Source organism: Natrix helvetica (assembly GCF_964273705.1).
Source record: "Natrix helvetica genome assembly, chromosome: 1".
Taxonomy (NCBI): Eukaryota; Metazoa; Chordata; class Lepidosauria; order Squamata; family Natricidae; genus Natrix; species Natrix helvetica.
This window is the reverse complement of record NC_138548.1, coordinates 181,727,388-181,747,001: the sequence shown is the minus strand read 5'-3', so window position 1 is coordinate 181,747,001 and position 19,614 is coordinate 181,727,388. Positions and strand designations below refer to the sequence as shown.

At 39.8% G+C, this 19,614-nt stretch overlaps 1 protein-coding gene across 2 annotated transcripts in view; it reads right to left on the bottom strand.

The window, feature by feature from the left end:
• Positions 1-19,614, bottom strand: part of BMPR2 (bone morphogenetic protein receptor type 2) — an 85,423-nt gene that overhangs the window by 28,693 nt on the left and 37,116 nt on the right. For both annotated transcript variants that reach the window (XM_081938667.1, XM_081938668.1), the window contains exons 4-5: positions 1,700-1,801; positions 521-612 (exon numbers count right to left, since the gene is read on the bottom strand). In XM_081938667.1, the coding sequence (XP_081794793.1) occupies positions 521-612; positions 1,700-1,801 (194 nt within the window). The remainder of the gene's footprint in view (positions 1-520; positions 613-1,699; positions 1,802-19,614) is intronic.

Sequence of the window (19,614 nt, the reverse complement as noted above, 5' to 3'; positions counted from 1 at the left end):
TGCATTTTGTAATTCAAATGTTAACAGATGGAATTATATCTTGTTCAGATTTCTTATTCTCACTAAATCACCCTAAATTCTTAGTATGAAGATTTTGCATTAAGGTAAAAGGTAAAGGTTCCCCTCGCACATATGTGCTAGTTGTTCCTGACTCATCTCCGTTTCAAAGCCGAAGAGCCAGCACTGTCCGAAGAAGTCTCCGTGGTCATGTAGCCGGCATGACTAAAAGGCGAAGGCACACAGAACACTGTTACCTTCCCACCAAAGGTGGTTCCTATTTTTCTACTTGCATTTTTATGTGCTTTTGAACTGCTAGGTTGGTAGAAGCTGGGACAAGTAATGGGAGCTCACCCCGTTATACAACACTAGGGATTCAAACCACCAAACTGCCGATCTTTCGATTGACAAGCTCAGCATCTTAGCCACTAAACCATTGCGTCCCCTAACATTAAACATAATGTTTAATAAATCATGTGAATTATAAAGACACACAGCTGGAAATTGCAGGTGGTAAACTCACCTCCAGTAGTTTCAAACTATCCAGATCTAATGAAGGTTCCAAAGCTGCTGCTTCCATCATGTTCATAGTATGCAGGCCTTTTTTACGGATCCCTGAGGAAAGATGAAGATATGAATTATATTGGCCTTCAAATTGATCAGACTTTTTGATTTATTTCAATAGTCCTGAAATTCTTATAAACCATACAGTGAATGAGATATGTAGGTCAACTCATTCAGGCTTATAGTGCTTTGCTCTTAATTTCCCTTGGCAGAATAAATAAACTGTGCAGGAGACTTGGTGTGATGTCTGAATCCAGAATTATAATTAAGTGCATACGTATTATTTAAAACTATACGGAAGCTTTAAATCATATCTGTTGTTGATTGACAAAACTTGATTTGTTTGAACACAAGAAACTATAATTTTGGGTCTGTGAACTTCTCCTATTCCTTTTCTTTCAAAGTTCATACAAAGAGCAAAGCGGAAGTAATACAATGCAAGTACTGCAAGCCCAATTGACCAAAGAAAGCTGGAAACATGTGGAAGAGGCCTTCATCTTGCAGTGGATAATCAATGGCTGAAATGATGATGACGGCTTGATTTAACCTAGCCAGAAAACTTCTTTCAAAATATTGCATATCTACACTGTGTCTCACATGTTGTTGAATAAAGTTCCACAATCCTTCAGGCCTATGATAGCAATAAAGTTTAACTAATTCCCACAATCTGTTATTACTGCCTATGATGATGAGGATGTTAACAATTATAGTGCAACATTTGGAACCCAAGATTGAGAAATGCCAGAGAGCATTAATAAGGATGAAGCTATGGTAAGAATATGTAGCAATGATAATATTATTAGGGTCCAGACTTTACGTTTTCAGATCCTCTACTCAATGCCTTTGCTCTGATATCTAGAGCAATTTGTCACAAAATCTTCTGGAATATAAGGGGCTCCACTTCAAATGTAATGCCTAAAGACAAGGTTCCCCCCCCCCCCGTATTCTCCTGTCTATGCTAATAATAGAACAGATGCAAATTGCTGCCTAGAAAACTGTAACTTACTAAGTAGGTTGAATATTTAAAATATTTAATAGCAAAACTAAGTAACTAAAGAAAACAAATATAATGGGAACATTATCTCAAGGAAAAATAGAGGCAAAATATTATAATAGAAATTTGTTTATCAAAGCTTACCTCCTAACATCCTGTATCCAAAGAAAATAATAGCCATCAAAACAGCCACTACAGATATTGATGCCAGAATTATTATAACCGTGTCATCTCGTTGAGGAGGATCTGAAAGAAATCAAAATGTATGATTGTCTCTTCATATATAATCAATTTTTCAGGACAACTTAAATTAATATTCTGACCTGCTATCTATTATCTTGTCATTTCCCCTTCCTTTTGGTGGGAGGAGAGGCAGGGGAGGGGAAAGGAGAAAGGTAACTTTCAAAGTGCACAGACTGAAATCCAATAAGCAGAGTCCACAGAAGACTCTCATATCAGGAAAAAGAAGGAGGGAGACAATTTTTCCTTATTTCCCTTCTCCTGCTAGACTGAATTGAGACCTTCCCTCAATTGTTCAGGGGCAACTCAGTTGTACGGGAAAGGGAAAACAAATGAAAATGGTTCAACCATCACTTTATCACTACCAGAGGCATTTTGTTAATGAAAACAGCACACTTTCGTCCACAAATTCCAGATCCCACCTTAATTACAAATACTAATTATAGTTGTTTGTCACTTTACCCTTTCAAAGTTGTACAATGGAGTATTATAAGAGGAATGTTATTTCTTTGGATTACACAAACTACATAAACAACAGGTGTCACAAAAGCCAACTAAACTGAATCAATATGAAAGTAAACAAATAATACAATTACAAGAAATTACAAATCAATTTTCAATGTCTAGTTATGGATCAGCTTATAGTGTAACAAAACAAAGAAGCACTGAAAGTCATTTTTTTTTTTACCATTGCAGGTACTGGGTCTGAACTGAATTACTATGAGAAAATAAGGCAAGTAGCATTTTCTGAAAGATTAATGGTAGTCAAGACAGTTTGCAAAATGTTCTGTGTGGAAGAAATGTTCCTACAGTACTTTGGTCTTACATTAAGGACATGCAACATTCCTAAAGTTGGAGGGATGCAACTCTCTCTCCCTACAATGGGAGAAGCTGTAGCTGATGTTATTGTGTGGGTGGTGACATTACAGTAAGGCCAGAATTGATTTCTTTTTGACATTGTTCAGAGGGATAATTTTTTTACACATGTGAAGGGAACCTCAAACTAGGCAAACTAGGTTCATTCTCTCCTTCCCCATAATCAGTTCCACCCTTTTTTGCCTCCCCTCCAAACAGCCCCGGATTGCAACAATTTGTTTCTAGAGGCCCTAGCTACTGTTCCCACCTTTACCTCTCTGAACTGCATTAATGAAAACTAACCAAGTGTCCTCAATACAAATTCCAAAAGGAACACAAATTGTGTACATGGAATCACCTCTTTGGAGACAGCTAGATTATTCTGGCCAGATTAAACTATGTGTCCCTCTTCTTGCCCTTGTACTTCAGTCCTCTGGAGGAAAGACAGAATAGAAATGTAATAAATAAATGGACAAATCTATTTGCCAGTCTTTACCATTTTCCTGTTTTTTCTCTTTTTAAATGCACGGCTTCCAAAATATATTAGTATCTTTACATTTGGAACCAATTTAGCTTCTGTAGATATATTTCAATGCCAACTGCAATTTTTTATTTAATTACTTTTTAATTTAAAGAGGAGACAGTTCTTATCTAAAGTTTTTTTTTAGCTTTAAATCTAAAAAGATGGTGAAGGAGAATTAACTTCAATTCCGCCCCCCTCCTAGAATACAGGACAGATGGTACTTTGAAATTGCACATCTACCATTAATGAAATGACTGTTTTTTTAAAATGATGTTGGCAGAATTGCTCCGTAAAGAAATGTTCCCATGTTTACCAAACTACTTTGAATTATATTGAGACTGTTTGGGTGTGTGCGTGTGTATTTGAGTCAGTCAGTCAGTTTTTAGGCAAGATTTTTGGAGTTGGTTTGCCATTGCCGTCTTCCTTGTGCTGTGAGACAGTGAATAAATCTGACTCATTCAGCTGGCTTTGTGTTTAATGCAGGACTAGAACTTATGGTCTTCAGGTATCAAACCTGCTCCCATACTAAATTGGCACTCTATTGGGTTAGACAAATTAAATTCATTTTGTCTTCATATTCTTATATAACATTGAAACAATCTCAAAGAAGCAGGGAATTGTGATATACTACTGGGCTTTAATAAGATTATTTCATAATTAGAACAAACTGAGTTATTTTTAAAGCCAAAATTAAGCTTAATTTCATTATAATTCTACCATTCTGTAAGAATCTACAAAATAAAGGATACATCAGAAATCCATTGCAAAGAAAGGCTAGCTAAATTTACTCTGTAACCAAGAATTTTAACTGACGTCTTGTTGCAATTATTGTATTTCTGGTTTAGAGTCAATAAACTGGGAAAAAATAATTACTATTAAACTCTTTGGCTTTTCAGATTTAACTAAATGATTTTGTTCTACAACTGACTAAATTCCCTCCATTCAAAAGAATTTTGCTTCAAGAATGCATTCTGCAAAAAAAGCATTAAACAATGTAATAAAACAGAATACACAAGTATAACATCCAGTATTGTAAAATTAATTTAACAATTTTATAATTTGTTAATATAAAACTGTAAATAATATGGATTTTTAAATGTCTATACATTTCTTGTTCTGTTAATTTAAAAAATATATTGAAAGAGAATTATAAATATTTAGGTTTTCTATATAATACAATACAATAGCAGAATTGGAAGGTACCTTAGAGGTCTTCTAGTCCAACCCCCTGCCCAGGCAGGAAACCCTATACCGTTTCAGACAAATGGCTATCCAACATCTTCTTAAAGACTTCCAGTGTTGGGGCATTCACAACTTCTGGAGGCAAGCTGTTCCACTAATTAATTGTTCTAACTGTCAGGAAATTTCTCCTCAGTTCTAAGTTGCTTCTCTCCTTGATTAGTTTCCACCTATTGCTTCTTGTTCTTCTTGTTCAGGTGCTTTGGAGAATAACTTGACTTCTCTTCTTTGTGGCAACCCCTGAGATATTGGAACACTGCTATCATGTCTCCCCTAGTCCTTCTTTCTATTAAACTAGACATACCCAGTTCCACCAACCATTCTTTATATGTTTTAGCCTCCAGTCCCCTAATCATCTTTGTTGCTCTTCTCTGCACTCTTTCTAGAGTCTCATCTTTTCTACATCGTGATAACTAAAACTGAATGAAGTATTCCAAGTGTGGCATTACCAAGGCATTATAAAGTGGTATTAACACTTCACGTGATCTTGATTCTATCTCTCTGTTTATGCAGCCTAGAACTGTGTTGGCTTTTGTGGCAGCTGCTGCACACTGCCGGCTCATGTTTAAATGGTTGTCCACTAGGACTCCAAGATCCCTCTCACAGTTACTACTATTGAGCAAGGTACCACCTATACTGTACCTGTGCATTTTGTTTTTCTTGCCTAAATGTAGAACCTTACTTTTTCACCATTGAATTTCATTTTGTTATATAATGCCCAATGTTCAAGTTTGTCAAGATCCTTCTGTATCTTAAGCCTGTCTTCTGGAGTGTTGGCTACTCCTGCCAGCTTGGTGTAATTTGCAAATTTGATGAGTTTATTCATTTATTCCCTCATCCAAATCATTGATGAAGATGTTGAAGAGTACTGGGTCTAAAACACAGGGCCTAAAATATATAGATCCTATAGATAGTATCTATAGATCCTATAGATAGTTAAAGATCACATTTGAGACCACTGTCCAATTGCTAACTTGCAAACATAAAGAGATATCCATGTCTATGGCCATGCCTTCTGAAAGAATGCTAAACCTGTATCCAAAAACACCAAGATGACAGGTTGCAGGTATATAGGAAGAGCACAGAACTTCATTCCTGACATATAATGTAAGGGAATGACACTAACAGGAGCAGGTCTAGTTCTTTTCCTGTGGCCAGAAACATCCATAAGAACCCCATGGTCCATCATGAAACAAGAATGAGCTGGGGAATGCCATGGTCCCACCAAGCTCAGATAACCAGTAAAAGGTTCAGCCATGCAAACCATCTATTGTCAGAAGCAGCAGAAAACCTGTAATGTACCCAATCATGACTGACCAGCAACCAAGCTCTTTTTCTCAGGTTAAATCAAATTGTGCAGCAATTTGGGTGTCAAACTTGATTGCATCACATGACATATTGTGACAATTTTTGCCTTTGCAGAGCCAGGGTTGACACGGTCTGCATGTGATGCATCTGGCCCTTAAGTCACCATTTTGACACCTTTGCTCTACTGCTAGTCTTGTTTTTTAAACATAATTTTTCAAGAGGTGTTAAATAGGTAACCTGCATAAGACCAGAATAGATTCAGAAACCAGGATGCAGTTAGAAGTCTCTGAAAACCAGTGTCTGGTCCCTGCTGCAAAAGACCAGGCTCAAATGACCACAGAAGGCAGTTGTAAGTGACCAAATGTGAGAGGGGTAGCTACAACAGCCTGAAGAGGAGATAGGCAGATCTGATCCGACACTATCACCAACCATGTTCTTGATGAAGTGGCCTAGATAGCATCCTCAAAAACAATGTAAAAAACTAGTGCTTGAGAAATGGGAAAAACTAAAGATGTCTCAACTGTGGGATGAGACAAAAGCACATCATCAGAACATAGCATTAAAGACATTACTGGGATGTGTTTCTGCTGCAGTTAGAGGAAAGCAAGGATGAGCAGTGCAATTTAAATAAAGTTTTATTTTATTTTATTTCCGATATGATTGCAACTTACTATTCTAAATTTAGATCTATATAAACAGAGAATAATAAATTCCAATCATAACAGAAGCACATTAAACAGCTGGCAAAAAAAACATTTTTCACCCATGTATATAGATTTTCCCCCCATTCTGCATGCTACAAACTACAGAATGTTGGGCAGTTTGGCCTATGCAAGTAGACCAGTTGCTCCATTTTAGTAGTGATGACAAGAGAATCTGATTTTGAATCTGAAAAGAGTATACTTTAATTTCCTAATACTCTAATCACAAACTGACATGTATCTTTTCCCCTTATCTTCTCTGACTCATAGTCTAGATCATAATAAGAATATATAAGTTCTGACAAGTTCTTGGCAGATACAACCTTCCAGGCAACTTGCCTTACTCCCATCAATTACCCTCTCTTTTTTATACATGTGCTGATAAACACCGGGGGGCCATTAAAATCTTTCTCTTCACATATACAACTTTTTGTCATTGCTGTCTCAACCTTCAACCCAATACTTTAATACCCAAGGGCAAATTTCATGTATTTAAATGAGCAATTAAATACAGTTCAGCAATCTATGAAAATAAGCTTGACTACTAATAAATATGTAACAAATGTCAAGAAGAATTCAGCTAGCTTTACTTTACTTTTTACTTTTATTTAGATTTTTATACCGCCCCCTCTCCCCAAAGGGACTCGGGGCGGTGTAGCTGAATTGCCAGTGCTGCTTTATTTTTTTGTAAGCTTTTTCTTTTTTACCCAGGTGTTCCATCGTATATTATTATAGACATACATTGACCTAACAAGACATTCCAAAGGATAAAAGAGTATTTTTGCTTCTAGATGATAGAAAATTCCACTGGCCAAAAAGCTGCCTTCATAGCTAATTTATTTCTCTGCCCAACTGAAACTGCTACTCATTGCCTATCAAGTCTAAAACACCTAAAACACGATGATTTTTGCAACATGTAGGCTGAGAAACTTCTTTGTCTGAAAAGTCAAATTAGTTATTTCTTTACTGACATTTTAGCATGCTACCAAAGCCAAGATTTGCCACCATGCCTTCAATTTGATTTATTTTCTTGCTTTCTTCCATTCTATAATTTAATGTTTTGATGTTTTAGAATGTGCTGTTTTAACTGGAATGTTAACCATGTGTTGTAATTAGTACATATCTCCAAACGGATGAGAAATGCTTATGATAAATTCCTTACAGAAAGTTGCTTGAATAGATGAATGCAAGAGTTTATTGGGTACTGGAAATTTGGGGCTAATTCCTCTTATGATATCTTTGTCTTCTAATATACCCAAATCTAAATTAGACAACTAGCTTGAGAAGCCTATAGAGCAGTGATGGCGAACCTATGGCACGTGTGCCACAGGTGGCACGTGGAGCCATTTGTCAGGGCATGCGAGGCGCTGCCCTGTCAGCTGGCCAGTGCGCATAAGCGCGCTGGCCAGCTGAGTTCACCCTTTTTTAAAACCATTTTTTGCCCTCCCCAGGCTCCAGAGGCTTTATAGGAGCCTGGGGAGGGCGAAAAGAGCCTCCCCCGCTCCCCCCCGGAGGCCCTTCGGAGGCTTCATGTACTTCCATGAAGCCTCTGGAGGGTAAAAAAACGGCCCTATGGGAAAACCGGAAGTTTGGGAATGGACTTCGAGTTTGCTCGAAGGGTCGTTTTGAGAGCTCCGAAGGCTTCAGGGACCGTCCGGAGGCTTCCCTGAAGCCTTCGGAACGCTTAAAACGACCCTCCGAGCAAACAGGAAGTCACTTCTGGTTTGCTCGGAGGGTCGTTTTGAGCGCTCCGAAGGCATCTGGGAGGCCTCCGGACCATCCCTGAAGCCTTCGGAATGCTCAAAACGACCCTCCGAGCAAACAGGAAGTCACTTCTGGTTTGCTCAGAGGGTCGTTTTGAGTGCTCCGAAGGCTTCAGGGACCGTCCGGAGGCTTTCCTGAAGCCTTCGGAACGCTTAAAACGACCCTCCGAGCAAACAGGAAGTCACTTCTGGTTTGCTCGGAGGGTCGTTTTGAGCGCTCCGAAGGCATCTGGGAGGCCTCCGGACCATCCCTGAAGCCTTCGGAATGCTCAAAACGACCCTCCGAGCAAACAGGAAGTCACTTCCGGTTTGCTCAGAGGGTCGTTTTGAGTGCTCCGAAGGCTTCAGGGAAGCCTCCTGAAAGTCGCTAGTATCTATCTCTCCCCATTTATGACTAGAACCATGTTGTTTATATCTTTCAATTTATATTGTTCTTATTTGTTTCCTAGTATGATTTGATAGCTTATTAGTAACCTTGACTATCACTGTGTTATGTCTTTTTATTCTTGATGAATGTATTTTATTCTCCTTATGTACACTGAGAGCATATGCACCAAAGACAAATTTCTTGTGTGTTCAATCACACTTGGCCAATAAAGAATTCTGTTCTGTTCTGTTCTGTTCTGTTCTATTCTATTCTATTCTATTCTGGTATTCGGGTCCTTTCCCATGTAAGATTGAGATTGTCTTGGCAACGTTTCAGCGAGGTTTTACTCGCCATCTTCAGGCTGGGTTTTGGGTTTAAAGTGTGATCAGAGCTGCCGTCTTTCTATAAATCTTGGTGGGGTGTGTGTGGACTACTGGCTTTGTTTCAGTAAGTAGAATGATTGGTTGTGTGGTTGTATCATGATTGGTAGATTGGTGCTGATTGGTGCTGGCTGTGTGTCTATTGTTGTTTCGTGTTGTAACAGCCTGGGTGGTGGGTAGGGCTCGTTTGTTGACTAGGGCTGGTTTCCAGATGTCTGGTAGGTGGGAGGTATAGTCACGTTTATTCATGTTGTGGGGCTGTTTCTCTATTTCGATAGCATCCATAATTATTCTCTTGTTGAGGTGTTCTGTGTCACGATGTTAAAAGGTTTGCTAGGCCTGAACTGCCTAAACTGACACTCAAGAGTTAAACTAAGAAAGCTTTATTGCGCAGGTCATAAAACAAAAAGTTCTTATCTGAAAGTGATTTACTGCGCATGCGTTACACATTCCAAAAAAATTCTCTTTCTTCTTTGTTCGGCAGCCAGCTTGGCAGACGTAGCTTTCATTATCAAAATGTAACCATTAGTTATTTCTGTTTCATTTACTTTTTATTTTATTATTAAAGTTTGTTTATTAATTAGAATACTTTTGAAGACTTTTATTTTTCTCAATATCTCAAAAGATATGCGGAAGGGAATCAGCCACGGTCCATTGATCTCAGATTTCCCCAGGGCATTTTTTCCCCCCTGACATTCTGTTTTGGAGATTAACCTGGCTCCTTCAAAGTTGATTTCATGTCCTGTAGCTTTAAGGTGCTGGAAAAGGGAGGAAGTTTTTTCTTTTTTTCTTACTGTGTTCTTGTGTTCTGCGATGCGTGCATTTATTCTCCTGTTCGTTTGTCCTATGTATGTTGCAGGGCAGATTTTGCATGATATTTCGTAGACTCCTTGGTTTTCTAGCTGGATTTTGTCTTTGGGGTTTCTTAAGATGTTGGCTATTTTTTGGTCAGTGTTGAAGGCTGTTGATATTGTGTTTGTGGAGAATTTTATCTGTGGTGCCTTTGATGTAAGGAAGGAGGGCGATGCCGTTGTCATGTTCTGTGTCTTGGTTTTGGGGGGGGAGTCTCCCTTTGGATTAGTTTGGTAATTGTTTTTTTTTGGAATCCGTTGGAGATTAATACGTTTGTGAGAGTGTGTAATTCAGTTTTCAGGTGGTCTTTGTGGGCTAGGCGTTTGGTTCTGGAGATGAGGGTCTTGGCTACAGAGTTGATCTGTGCAGGGTGGCGATGGGATTGTGCGTTTAAGTAGCGGTTGGTGTGTGTTTTTTCCGGTAGATGGTGTGTCCTAGGGAGCCATAGGGTTTTTTGTAGATTAGGATGTCCAGAAAGGGAAGTTGGTTGTTTGCTTCTATTTCCATGGTGAATTGCTTCTATTTCCATGGGGAATTGATTCAATAACATGCTAAGTAATGGCCAATACTTCTTATTCAAAAAATACTATATAAAATGAATTAATGACAACTTTCTAATTAAAATGCTTGAAAATTCTAGACATCTAAAAGTATCTAGATGTCTAGAACAGAATTGCAACTTTTTCAGCCTGAAAATGCCAAAAAATCTTCAGTGATTAGCAAGACATTTGGTAGTCCACATATCTAAACACACGTAGCTATGGTGGTCTTACAAAGTCAATTTGTGTATGTGTAATGATTATATAATTATATGCATAACTATATAATTATATATGATACAGTAATGAAACAAAATAATATGTGTTTTGACTAGTATCATTCCCACAGCAATTGGAAATAAAATGCAATCTACAACATTAGAATGCTATATAAAAGCAAAAATTCAATTAATAAAAGAACTATTAAAAAAAACTTATAATTATCAATTACAAATAAGATTAAAGAGCACTGTTTTAATAACAGACGCAAGTTCACTAAAGCTTAGTATCTATATACTTACAAAGGAGTTAGTAATATATCTACCAAAATTAAATTACATGTTGCTGCATAGAGCAATACTCCATTTTATAAATGAATTACTATCAGTATAATTAAAAGTATAAAAAATATATAATTGGATTGAGTGACCATGGCATTCAAACAGAACTACATATTGTAGTGGAGGCTTTGCAAGTTGACACATATATCACTACTGCTACTACTAGTAATAGAAACAGAAGTAAACTTGATTATAGTCATTGACCGATTAAAAAACAGAAAGATAAACAAGTTCCGTGATAGCAAATAAAAATGACATATATTACCATAAAACTGCAAAACAAAAGTATGTAGTCCCATTGTTTCTATCTGCATACTGTCACAAGGGCATAAATCTCCTGAGAGAGATTTCCTCTCACAGAGCAAAAAAAATAACAAAGAAAGACAAAGAAAAGATTTTTCTGTGAGCTGGAACTATTAGTTGTATAAGATACTGAGCAAGTCCTTAAGATTAGATCACACTGGATACAGTACGTGTTCTCTTCCAAATGCTGGCATTCTTCTTTGTTCTCATTCCTTCATTCATTCTTGTGCCAATGTTCTGACTAGATGTTTGGAAAATGTTTTTGTGCATCAAGGAGTCTGAAACTGGATTTATATATATTCTCCAATCTATGTACATATCCTGCACCCATTTAACCCAGTGACTTCTAAAGACATTTTTACTATTTGATACAGAACCTGATTTGCTGCCCCTAACATGGTGCTCCTTTGCCAGGCAATTTGATCCTTATAAAAGTTAATACTACTATTTAGGAGTTCTGTAGCATATTATGTCTTTAAGTGCTTCCCATTAACTATCTAATAATCCTGTACAGGTTAGGGTTGCTTACAGCCATTCATTTAGCCACCATTCAAAGTCAGAATGGCACTGAAAAAATGTGATTTACAACCAATCTTCACACTTATAACTGTTGCAGCAACCCCACCGTCAGGTGTCAAAATTTGGGGGCTTGGCAACACATATATATTTATGACAGTTGCAGAATCCCAGGGTCACATGATCTCCATTTTTTACATTCCCAGGCAACTTCCAACAAGCAAAGTCTATGGGGGAAACCAGACTCACTTAATGATTCATGATTCATTTAACAACTGCAGTGATTTGCTGAACTGTGGCAAAAAGATCATAAATCGGGCACAACTCAGTTAACAACTGACTTGCTTAGCAATAGCAATCTGGGTCCCAATTGTGGCTGTAAGTCGAGGACTACTCTAATACTTTGCTTCAACTGCTCATAACAGAGTGAAATTCAGCAATCATGCAACACAGATAAGCATAGCTAAGTCCACAATCTATTAAATTAGTCTATGCATAACTATTAAGAATTAAATCCAAGCAGTAAATAAGCAATGGATTGCAACCTTTATGACCATTTTACTCTAGCTTTTAAATTAAGAGAAAACACAGAATCTCATAACAGTGCAAGTTCCCAAATGCTGCAATAATGCAAACCACTAAAATAATAAATGAATATAGGCAGCTAGTTTTGTGACCAAGACTAAAGTTCAAGTAAATAAATAACTAAATAATAAGTAAAACTTTATTGATTGGCAGATGATCTTGACAGATGGCTAGTTCCACAAGTTTCACTTTGATTCAAAATAAGAAAACAATGAATGTGGCAGTGCAGAAGTTGGTAATCTTTTTACTCAGTATTTTATAGTATTTCCTTTGACATGGATTAAAACAAGATTAGCCTTAATTATTATTCCTAATAAAGGAATAATAAAACAGAATAGAGAAAGGACAAAATAAAAATATCCATGTATAATAAAAAATATTTTTGTTTATACAAATATAAGGTTGTCTCTGCAAAACCAGCTAATAATTGAAATAATAGTTGTTTTTGAACAAAAACTGAAATAGGCATGCTTCTAATAAATTCCAAAAGCTTTCAAACTCCATTAACACCGATTATGGCTTTCATAATTACTTAATAAAGATAGGAAGCATCTATCACTTTAAGCCTGTGGTTACCATTTTACCTGAAATGAACTATTATCATTTGTATCTTAGTTTGTACTGTGAAATAACAGAGATTATTATTTTATACTGACACACTAGAATCACTGGCATGTCATTAACCTTTTCCAGATGAACCAGGCAGAGGACAGTCAGCTTCTGCTCCTGGCCCAGGAGGAAAGAGGTGAGCCTGCGGAGGAGGAGGAGGATGGTGCGCGGCTCTGCAATGTGCAACAGGGAACTGGGGAAGAAAACATTTTCAGGTCGCAGCGCCCACCGAGTCTCTGAGGTACCTGTTCCTTGCAGGAGGAGGCGGTGAGCGGCGTAAAGCAGCAACACTTTCAACCAAAGCCTCTAAGTAACTGGGAAAGAAAGCTGCGCTTTTTGAGCGGTGGCTTTCAGCAAGTTCCAAGCACGGCTTTCTTTCCCAGTTACTCAAAGGCTTTGGTTTAAGGTGGCACTGCTTTATTCCGCCTCTCCTCCTCCTCCTCCTGCAGGCAGCAGGTGCCTCAGAGACTTGACAGGCAGCTCAGGAGAGACAATGGTCACGATGACTTCATTCACCAGCAATGTGAGGGGATGACGCCACCACCACTTAAGCCCTCCCGAGAGCCGAGCCCCAAAAGTGAAATGTTTCTCCTTTCCAGCCATCGCCACCCGTTGGCCCAATTCCCTGATGCAATTCATGGAGCCACTTGCCCTCATGAAATGCAGGAGGGTGGTTTCAGCGTGTGGAGACCAAAAAAGCAATGCTTGTTTTTGGCAATCCCTGTCCACTGGAATGGCGTTTTTCAGGCAGTTAGCCACTTTTTTGGCCTCCGCCCAATTCGGGGAGGAAAGCATTTTCAGGCGGCAGCACTGCGATCCCCTCCTTGAATCCAAAAATGGGGCATACAGCCAGTGCTGCCACCTGAAAATGTTTTCCTTCCCGGTTCCCCGTTGCACATCACATAGCCACGCACCCTCCTCCTCTTCCTCCGCAGACTCACCTCTTTCCTCCTGGGCCAGGAGCAGAAGCTGATTGCCCTCCGCCTGGGTCATCTAGAAAAGGGGAAGGCAGAGCTGCTAGCCAACTTGCCTTACACCTCCTACGCAGCACCCACTTCGCCAACCGATTCCCGACCTCCACGCTTCCCTGGGCCGCTTGCGGAATCAGGCTCCAACTGAGGCAGCAAAGATACAGGGGGCTTGCCGGCACCATGTTTACGAGATGGGAGCATTTAGGAGGACTGAAGTGCTACATATCTATCTGGTCTTGCGAGAAAGCCAGGCTTTCAATGCCTACAGGTAGCAACACAGGGGCATTTCGGGAGCGGAGCCTTTGGTGCCAAGTCCCTCTTCTGTCTCCATGAAAATCATCCCCCAGCCCACTCACTCCAGTTAAATGTGTGTAGGGCGATAGGGTTTGTTTTAAATGGATAAAAAGATCTGTACTGCTCATTATCAAAATCCAAGTGGAAGTGAGAACACCACTGATTCTGATACTGGTAGAATTCTTTTTTTCTTTTTTCCCCCCCAAAAAATTAAGGTGCGTCTTATACTCCGATGAGTCTTATACTTTGAAAAATACGGTATCTTTTTCCTCGATAACAAGATTTGTCTGCTAGCCAATCTGGAGTCCTAAGAAGGTTAAAATGTACTGCCTACATGCGCAGGCAAAAGGAAACTTCATCTTGAGAGGAAATACAAAGCTGGCCATGAGAAGGGAACTTGGAGGCAGGAAACCCATGACGACAAAGGTATTTTCTTTAGCTGTTGCAATCCTCCTTCTGGACATATATGCCCAAGGGCAGTCAGAAGAAAATTTGAAAGCAATACTACTTCAGAAACCATCGCTCTAGGCAAGTTTTAAACCTCTGATAAAAATGATACAACTACACCAAGGACTAGGATTTTTCAAGATATGGAGTTTTTTGTTTCATTTGCCTGATGGCAATATATCACTTTCTTTGAAACAAAATAGAATATAAGAATAGTAAAATTCTTATATTCTGGGGCAGGGGATAGGTGGGTATCCTTATAACTACAGATATTAACAGGCACCATCTCATGCATTTCATAGCATTGTTCAGGAAACATACTTTGATCCTTTAAGCAGTTAAATGCTACATGCTTTTTCAGCATTCGCAGAAAGGCAGTTCTGGTCAATTTAAATAACTCATACTTTTATGTAATAGAAAGGCTTGTACAAGTAGGCATTTCCTCCATGCAGATCAGAGGGAGGGAGAGCCACCCGCTGTCTGCCTTATTGGAGCCTGGCCTGTTTCTGTTTACAAATCCTGGAGCCAGACCGGGGCACTGGCTGGAGGCGGGCCGTCTGCTTCCTTGCTTACACTCAGCCTTTGTCTAGTACTACTTTTCCAAAAATGTACAACTCTGTATATGCAAGCAGCAAAGCACAGTTTTCCTACAGGGTTCCCTTTCCATGGTCCCCCACCAATTTTATTCTAAAAGATAATTTAAGGATTACGGTATTTATATTTTCCTCAGAGGCAAGCTCTAAAAAAGACTTCCAGCCAAAATTACTTTACTCTTTTGCAGAATTGATCCAAAATCCTCACATTTTCAGACAGAACAATTACATTTCTTCTTCCACTAACCAAAATATACTGTTTTTTTTAAACGTAGTGCCTCCTATACAGAATAATGGATTTGTGTCTGTGTCTGTGTAGAATATTTCAATAATTTGATGTCTTTATTGTTATTGGTTTTGGCAGAAATGTTTTCAATTTATCTTTTGTACTACAACTGGTTTGTAATCTAGCACAGATTTAACAGTCTTTTACTTCTGCTTTTTATTAAAAAGTATACCATATTCAGATCTGGACAAAGGAACTTCACAACCAGCAAGGGCATTGCTTCTGTATCTGTCAACTGCTCCTTAAAGGAGTATTTTCTTTTTCTGGCCTTATGTAGTTAGCTGGGTGCTCAGGAAAGTATGCTGCTGAATTAAGTAATTAATTTAGTATACTACCTTGCATTAAATATCCACCTTAGACAATTAATTTGCTTTAAGGATTATTTTGAGCTGTGTACCATTGCATATACAGGTATCTTCAATTTAAGACTACAATTAAGCCCAAAATTTCTGTTGCTAAGTGAGACAGTTGTTAAGTCAATTTTAGCCCATTTTACAACCTTTCTTGCCACAGATGTTAAGTATACACTGCAGTTGTTAAATTAGTAACACAGTTGTTAAGTGAATCTGGCTTCTATATTAATTTTGCTTCTCAGAGCACCTGAATTTTGATCCAGTGACTATGGGGATGTTGCAACAATTTTAAGTGTCATAAGTCACTATTTTCAATGCCATTGCAATTTCAAATAGTCACTAAATGTGTCTTCAAATTCCATCCCCTTAGCCACGAGAGATCATTTTTGTAATCATAATAGCAACAACGCATTGGAAAACCCAACTTTCTTTTCATTCATATTTTTCTCACAATTTGTGGGAATGTGTATTCTTTCTATACATTTGTTCATAGATGCTAACAGCAAATGGTCAGATATTGGCACTTGCCACAGGCATTATAGCCAGACTTTTTAAAAAAGGCATTCCTATTCAAGATTGTCAACATTTTATATTTTTCCATAAGGAAAGATGCTTCTGTTCAACTGATAAAATCTGGTATCAATGGAACCAACTTAGAACTAAGGATAAATTTCCTGACAGTTAGAATAATTAATAAGTGGTATGCCTCGCCTCCAGAAATTGTGGTGCTCCAACCCTAGAGATTTTAAAGAAGAGATAGGATGACCATTTGTCTGAAATGTAGGGTTTCCTACTTGAGAAAGGGGTTGGAATAGAAGATCTCAAAGATCCCTTCCAACTCTGTTATTCTATTATTCTAATTTCAGTTACGGAGCAAAAGCAAAGCAAAACCAAAAATGCTCAAATCCCTGCAGATTTCAGACCATATTTGTGTGAAAGGTTTACTTTTTTTAACCACTACGTCAGTGTTGACTCCTAGTGACAGCCTGAATTAATCCTTACAATCTTTGTTGCAGCATTTTCATAAATGGTTTGACCTTGCCTCTTTCTCACAGCTGAGAGAGAATGACTGGTCCAAAGTCACCCAGTTGACTTGTGCCTAAGGCAGGACTAGAACTACCAATTTCCTAGTTTCTAGCTTGATGCCTTAACTACTACCCCTAAACTGGTTCTCAACATTCTTACTACTTTTAACTGTACCTATCAGTTTTCTGCCTTACTAATTCCATTGGAAGCAAGTCATTCAGGTTCTTCTCAGTATCAGCAAGAGCCAATGCTCAGAACCTAATCTAACAATGTTGTCTCATAGACACTATTCCCTATTTTGCCTCAATCTTAAAAAGAATTAGATCATGCAGCTAAAAACAGTATTTGTTGAAATGTGGAATCTATCTATTTTACAAAACCTCAGGGTAGCCTTGAATGATTTTGCCATCTCATTAACAAACCAAAGAACATTAAACAAATCCACGTACTATCACATATTGACTCAATAAATACAGGACTGCATATATGTGAGTCAATCCAAGGATTTCAACAATAGCTGAAAAAGAAATCTCCATCTCTTCTTAATCTAACACGTTCTAATTTATTCTGTTCTGAATACTATTTATACAAAAATACATTATAATTAATATTAGACTTGTCACTGAACTAGCACTTACTAAAATGCAGCACACAAAATGCTGCTTCACTGCTAAAATGATAACAGTTCACTGCTAAAATGATAACAGTTTCTATAGCAACTGAGCTATGTTCTTTTTATTTACACTTTTAAAATATTATTTGCCAATGTGCAAGCAAGCAATAATAATCTACCAAAGAAGAATACATCCTAATATTAGAATAGAATAACAAAGTTGGAAGGGACCTTGGAGGTCTTCTAGTCCAACCCCCTACCTAGGCAGGAAACCCTACACCACTTCAGACAAATGGGTATCCAACATTTTCTTAAAAACTCCCAGAGTTAGGGCATTCAACAACTTCTGGAGGCAAGTTGTTCCACTGATTAATTGTTCTAACTGTCAGGAAAATTTTCCTCAGTTGCTTCTCTCCTTGATTAGTTTCCACCCATTGCTTTTTGTTCTACCCACTGGTGCTTTGGAGAACAGTTTGACTCCCTCTTCTTTGTGGTAACCCCTGAGATATTGGAACACTGCTATCATGTCTCCCCTTGTCCTTCTTTTCATTAAACTAGACATACCCAACCGCAACTGTTTTTCATATGTTTTAGTCCCCAGTCCCCTAATCACCAGGCTACCGAGCATTTCACCAGCCCCGGGCCCAGGGAAGGGGCGGTGGGGTGGCAGCAATCATTCGGGAGGACTTAGAGCCGAGGGAGTCTACTGTGCCACAGACGTCCGGATGTGAATCCCTTGTTGTGAAATGGGGGCCTGGGAGACAGTTGGGCCTGCTGATAGTATACCTGGCTCCTCGCTATACATCAGCGGCCCTGCCCGAACTCCTCGAGCTGATCGCATCGGTGGCGGTTGAGACCCCCAAACTTTTAGTGATGGGGGAAGCATCAGAGGGGGTTCGGGAGTTCATGGCTTCCATGACAGCCATGGACCTGACTCAAATGATTCAGGGCCCGACACACGAGGGAGGACACACTCTGGACCTTGTTTTTGTCTCTGGCCAGTGGCTGAGTGATCTGGGAGGAGGGGACTTAACCATCACTCCCCTGTCATGGTCAGATCACTCACTCCTTCGTCTTGACTTCCCTGGTGCTACCTCCCGCTGCGGGGAGGCGGAACCGGAAAGTTCCAGATGGTTCCGCCCCAGGCGCCTGATGGAACCTGATAGGTTCCAGACGGAGCTTGGGCCACCGCCTGTAACCTTGACCCGCCCCCGGGTAGAGGACCTGGTAGTTGCGTGGAATAATGCAACTACCGGGGCCTTGAACCGGGTGGCGCCTTTGCGGCCTCTCCGGCGGCAACGATCCACCCTAGCCCCTTGGTTTACCGAGGAGCTAAGGGTGATGAAGTGCCGCAAGAGACGTCTAGAGAGTCGTTGGAGATCCTCTCGCTCCGAATTTGATCGAACACAGGCACGAGCCCATTTAAGGACGTACCTTGTGGCATTGAGAGTGGCCAAAAGCCAATATTGTGCCACTCTCATTGCATCCGCGGAGAACCACCCTGCCGCCCTGTTTCGGGTGTCCCGCTCCCTCTTGTTTCAGAGGCTGCGGGAGGCCCTCCTACAGGGCAGGGCAGAGGAATTTGGTAAATATCTGCAGGATAAAATCGCTCAAATCTGGAGAGATTGGGTTCCTGTCAGTGATCCAATGGAGACGTCCATGGCGAGTCTTGAGGTATCGATCTGGGAGGAGTTTGACTTGGTTGCCATCGAGGATTTGGACAGATTGCGTGGACGACTGCGAACCACCACATGTTTATTGGACCCGTGCCCCTCCTGGCTTGTACTGGCATCCTGGGAGGTTACACGAGACTGGCTCCTGGGCCTAGTGAATGCTTCGCTGAGCGAGGGGTCTCTCCCGGCCGCCTTGAAAGAGGCGGTGGTGAGACCCTTGCTCAAGAAGCCTTCCCTGGACCCTTTGGAGCTGGCCAATTATCGTCCTGTCTCCAACCTTCCCTTTTTGGCGAAGGTTGTAGAGAGTGTGGTGGCCTACCAGTTTCCACGACATCTGGAGGAAAATGATTATCTAGACCCGCGCCAGTCCGGCTTCCGCCCCGGTCACAGCACGGAGACGGCCTTGGTCGCGTTGGTGGATGATCTCTGGAGGGCCAGAGATAGAGGTTGTTCCTCTATCCTG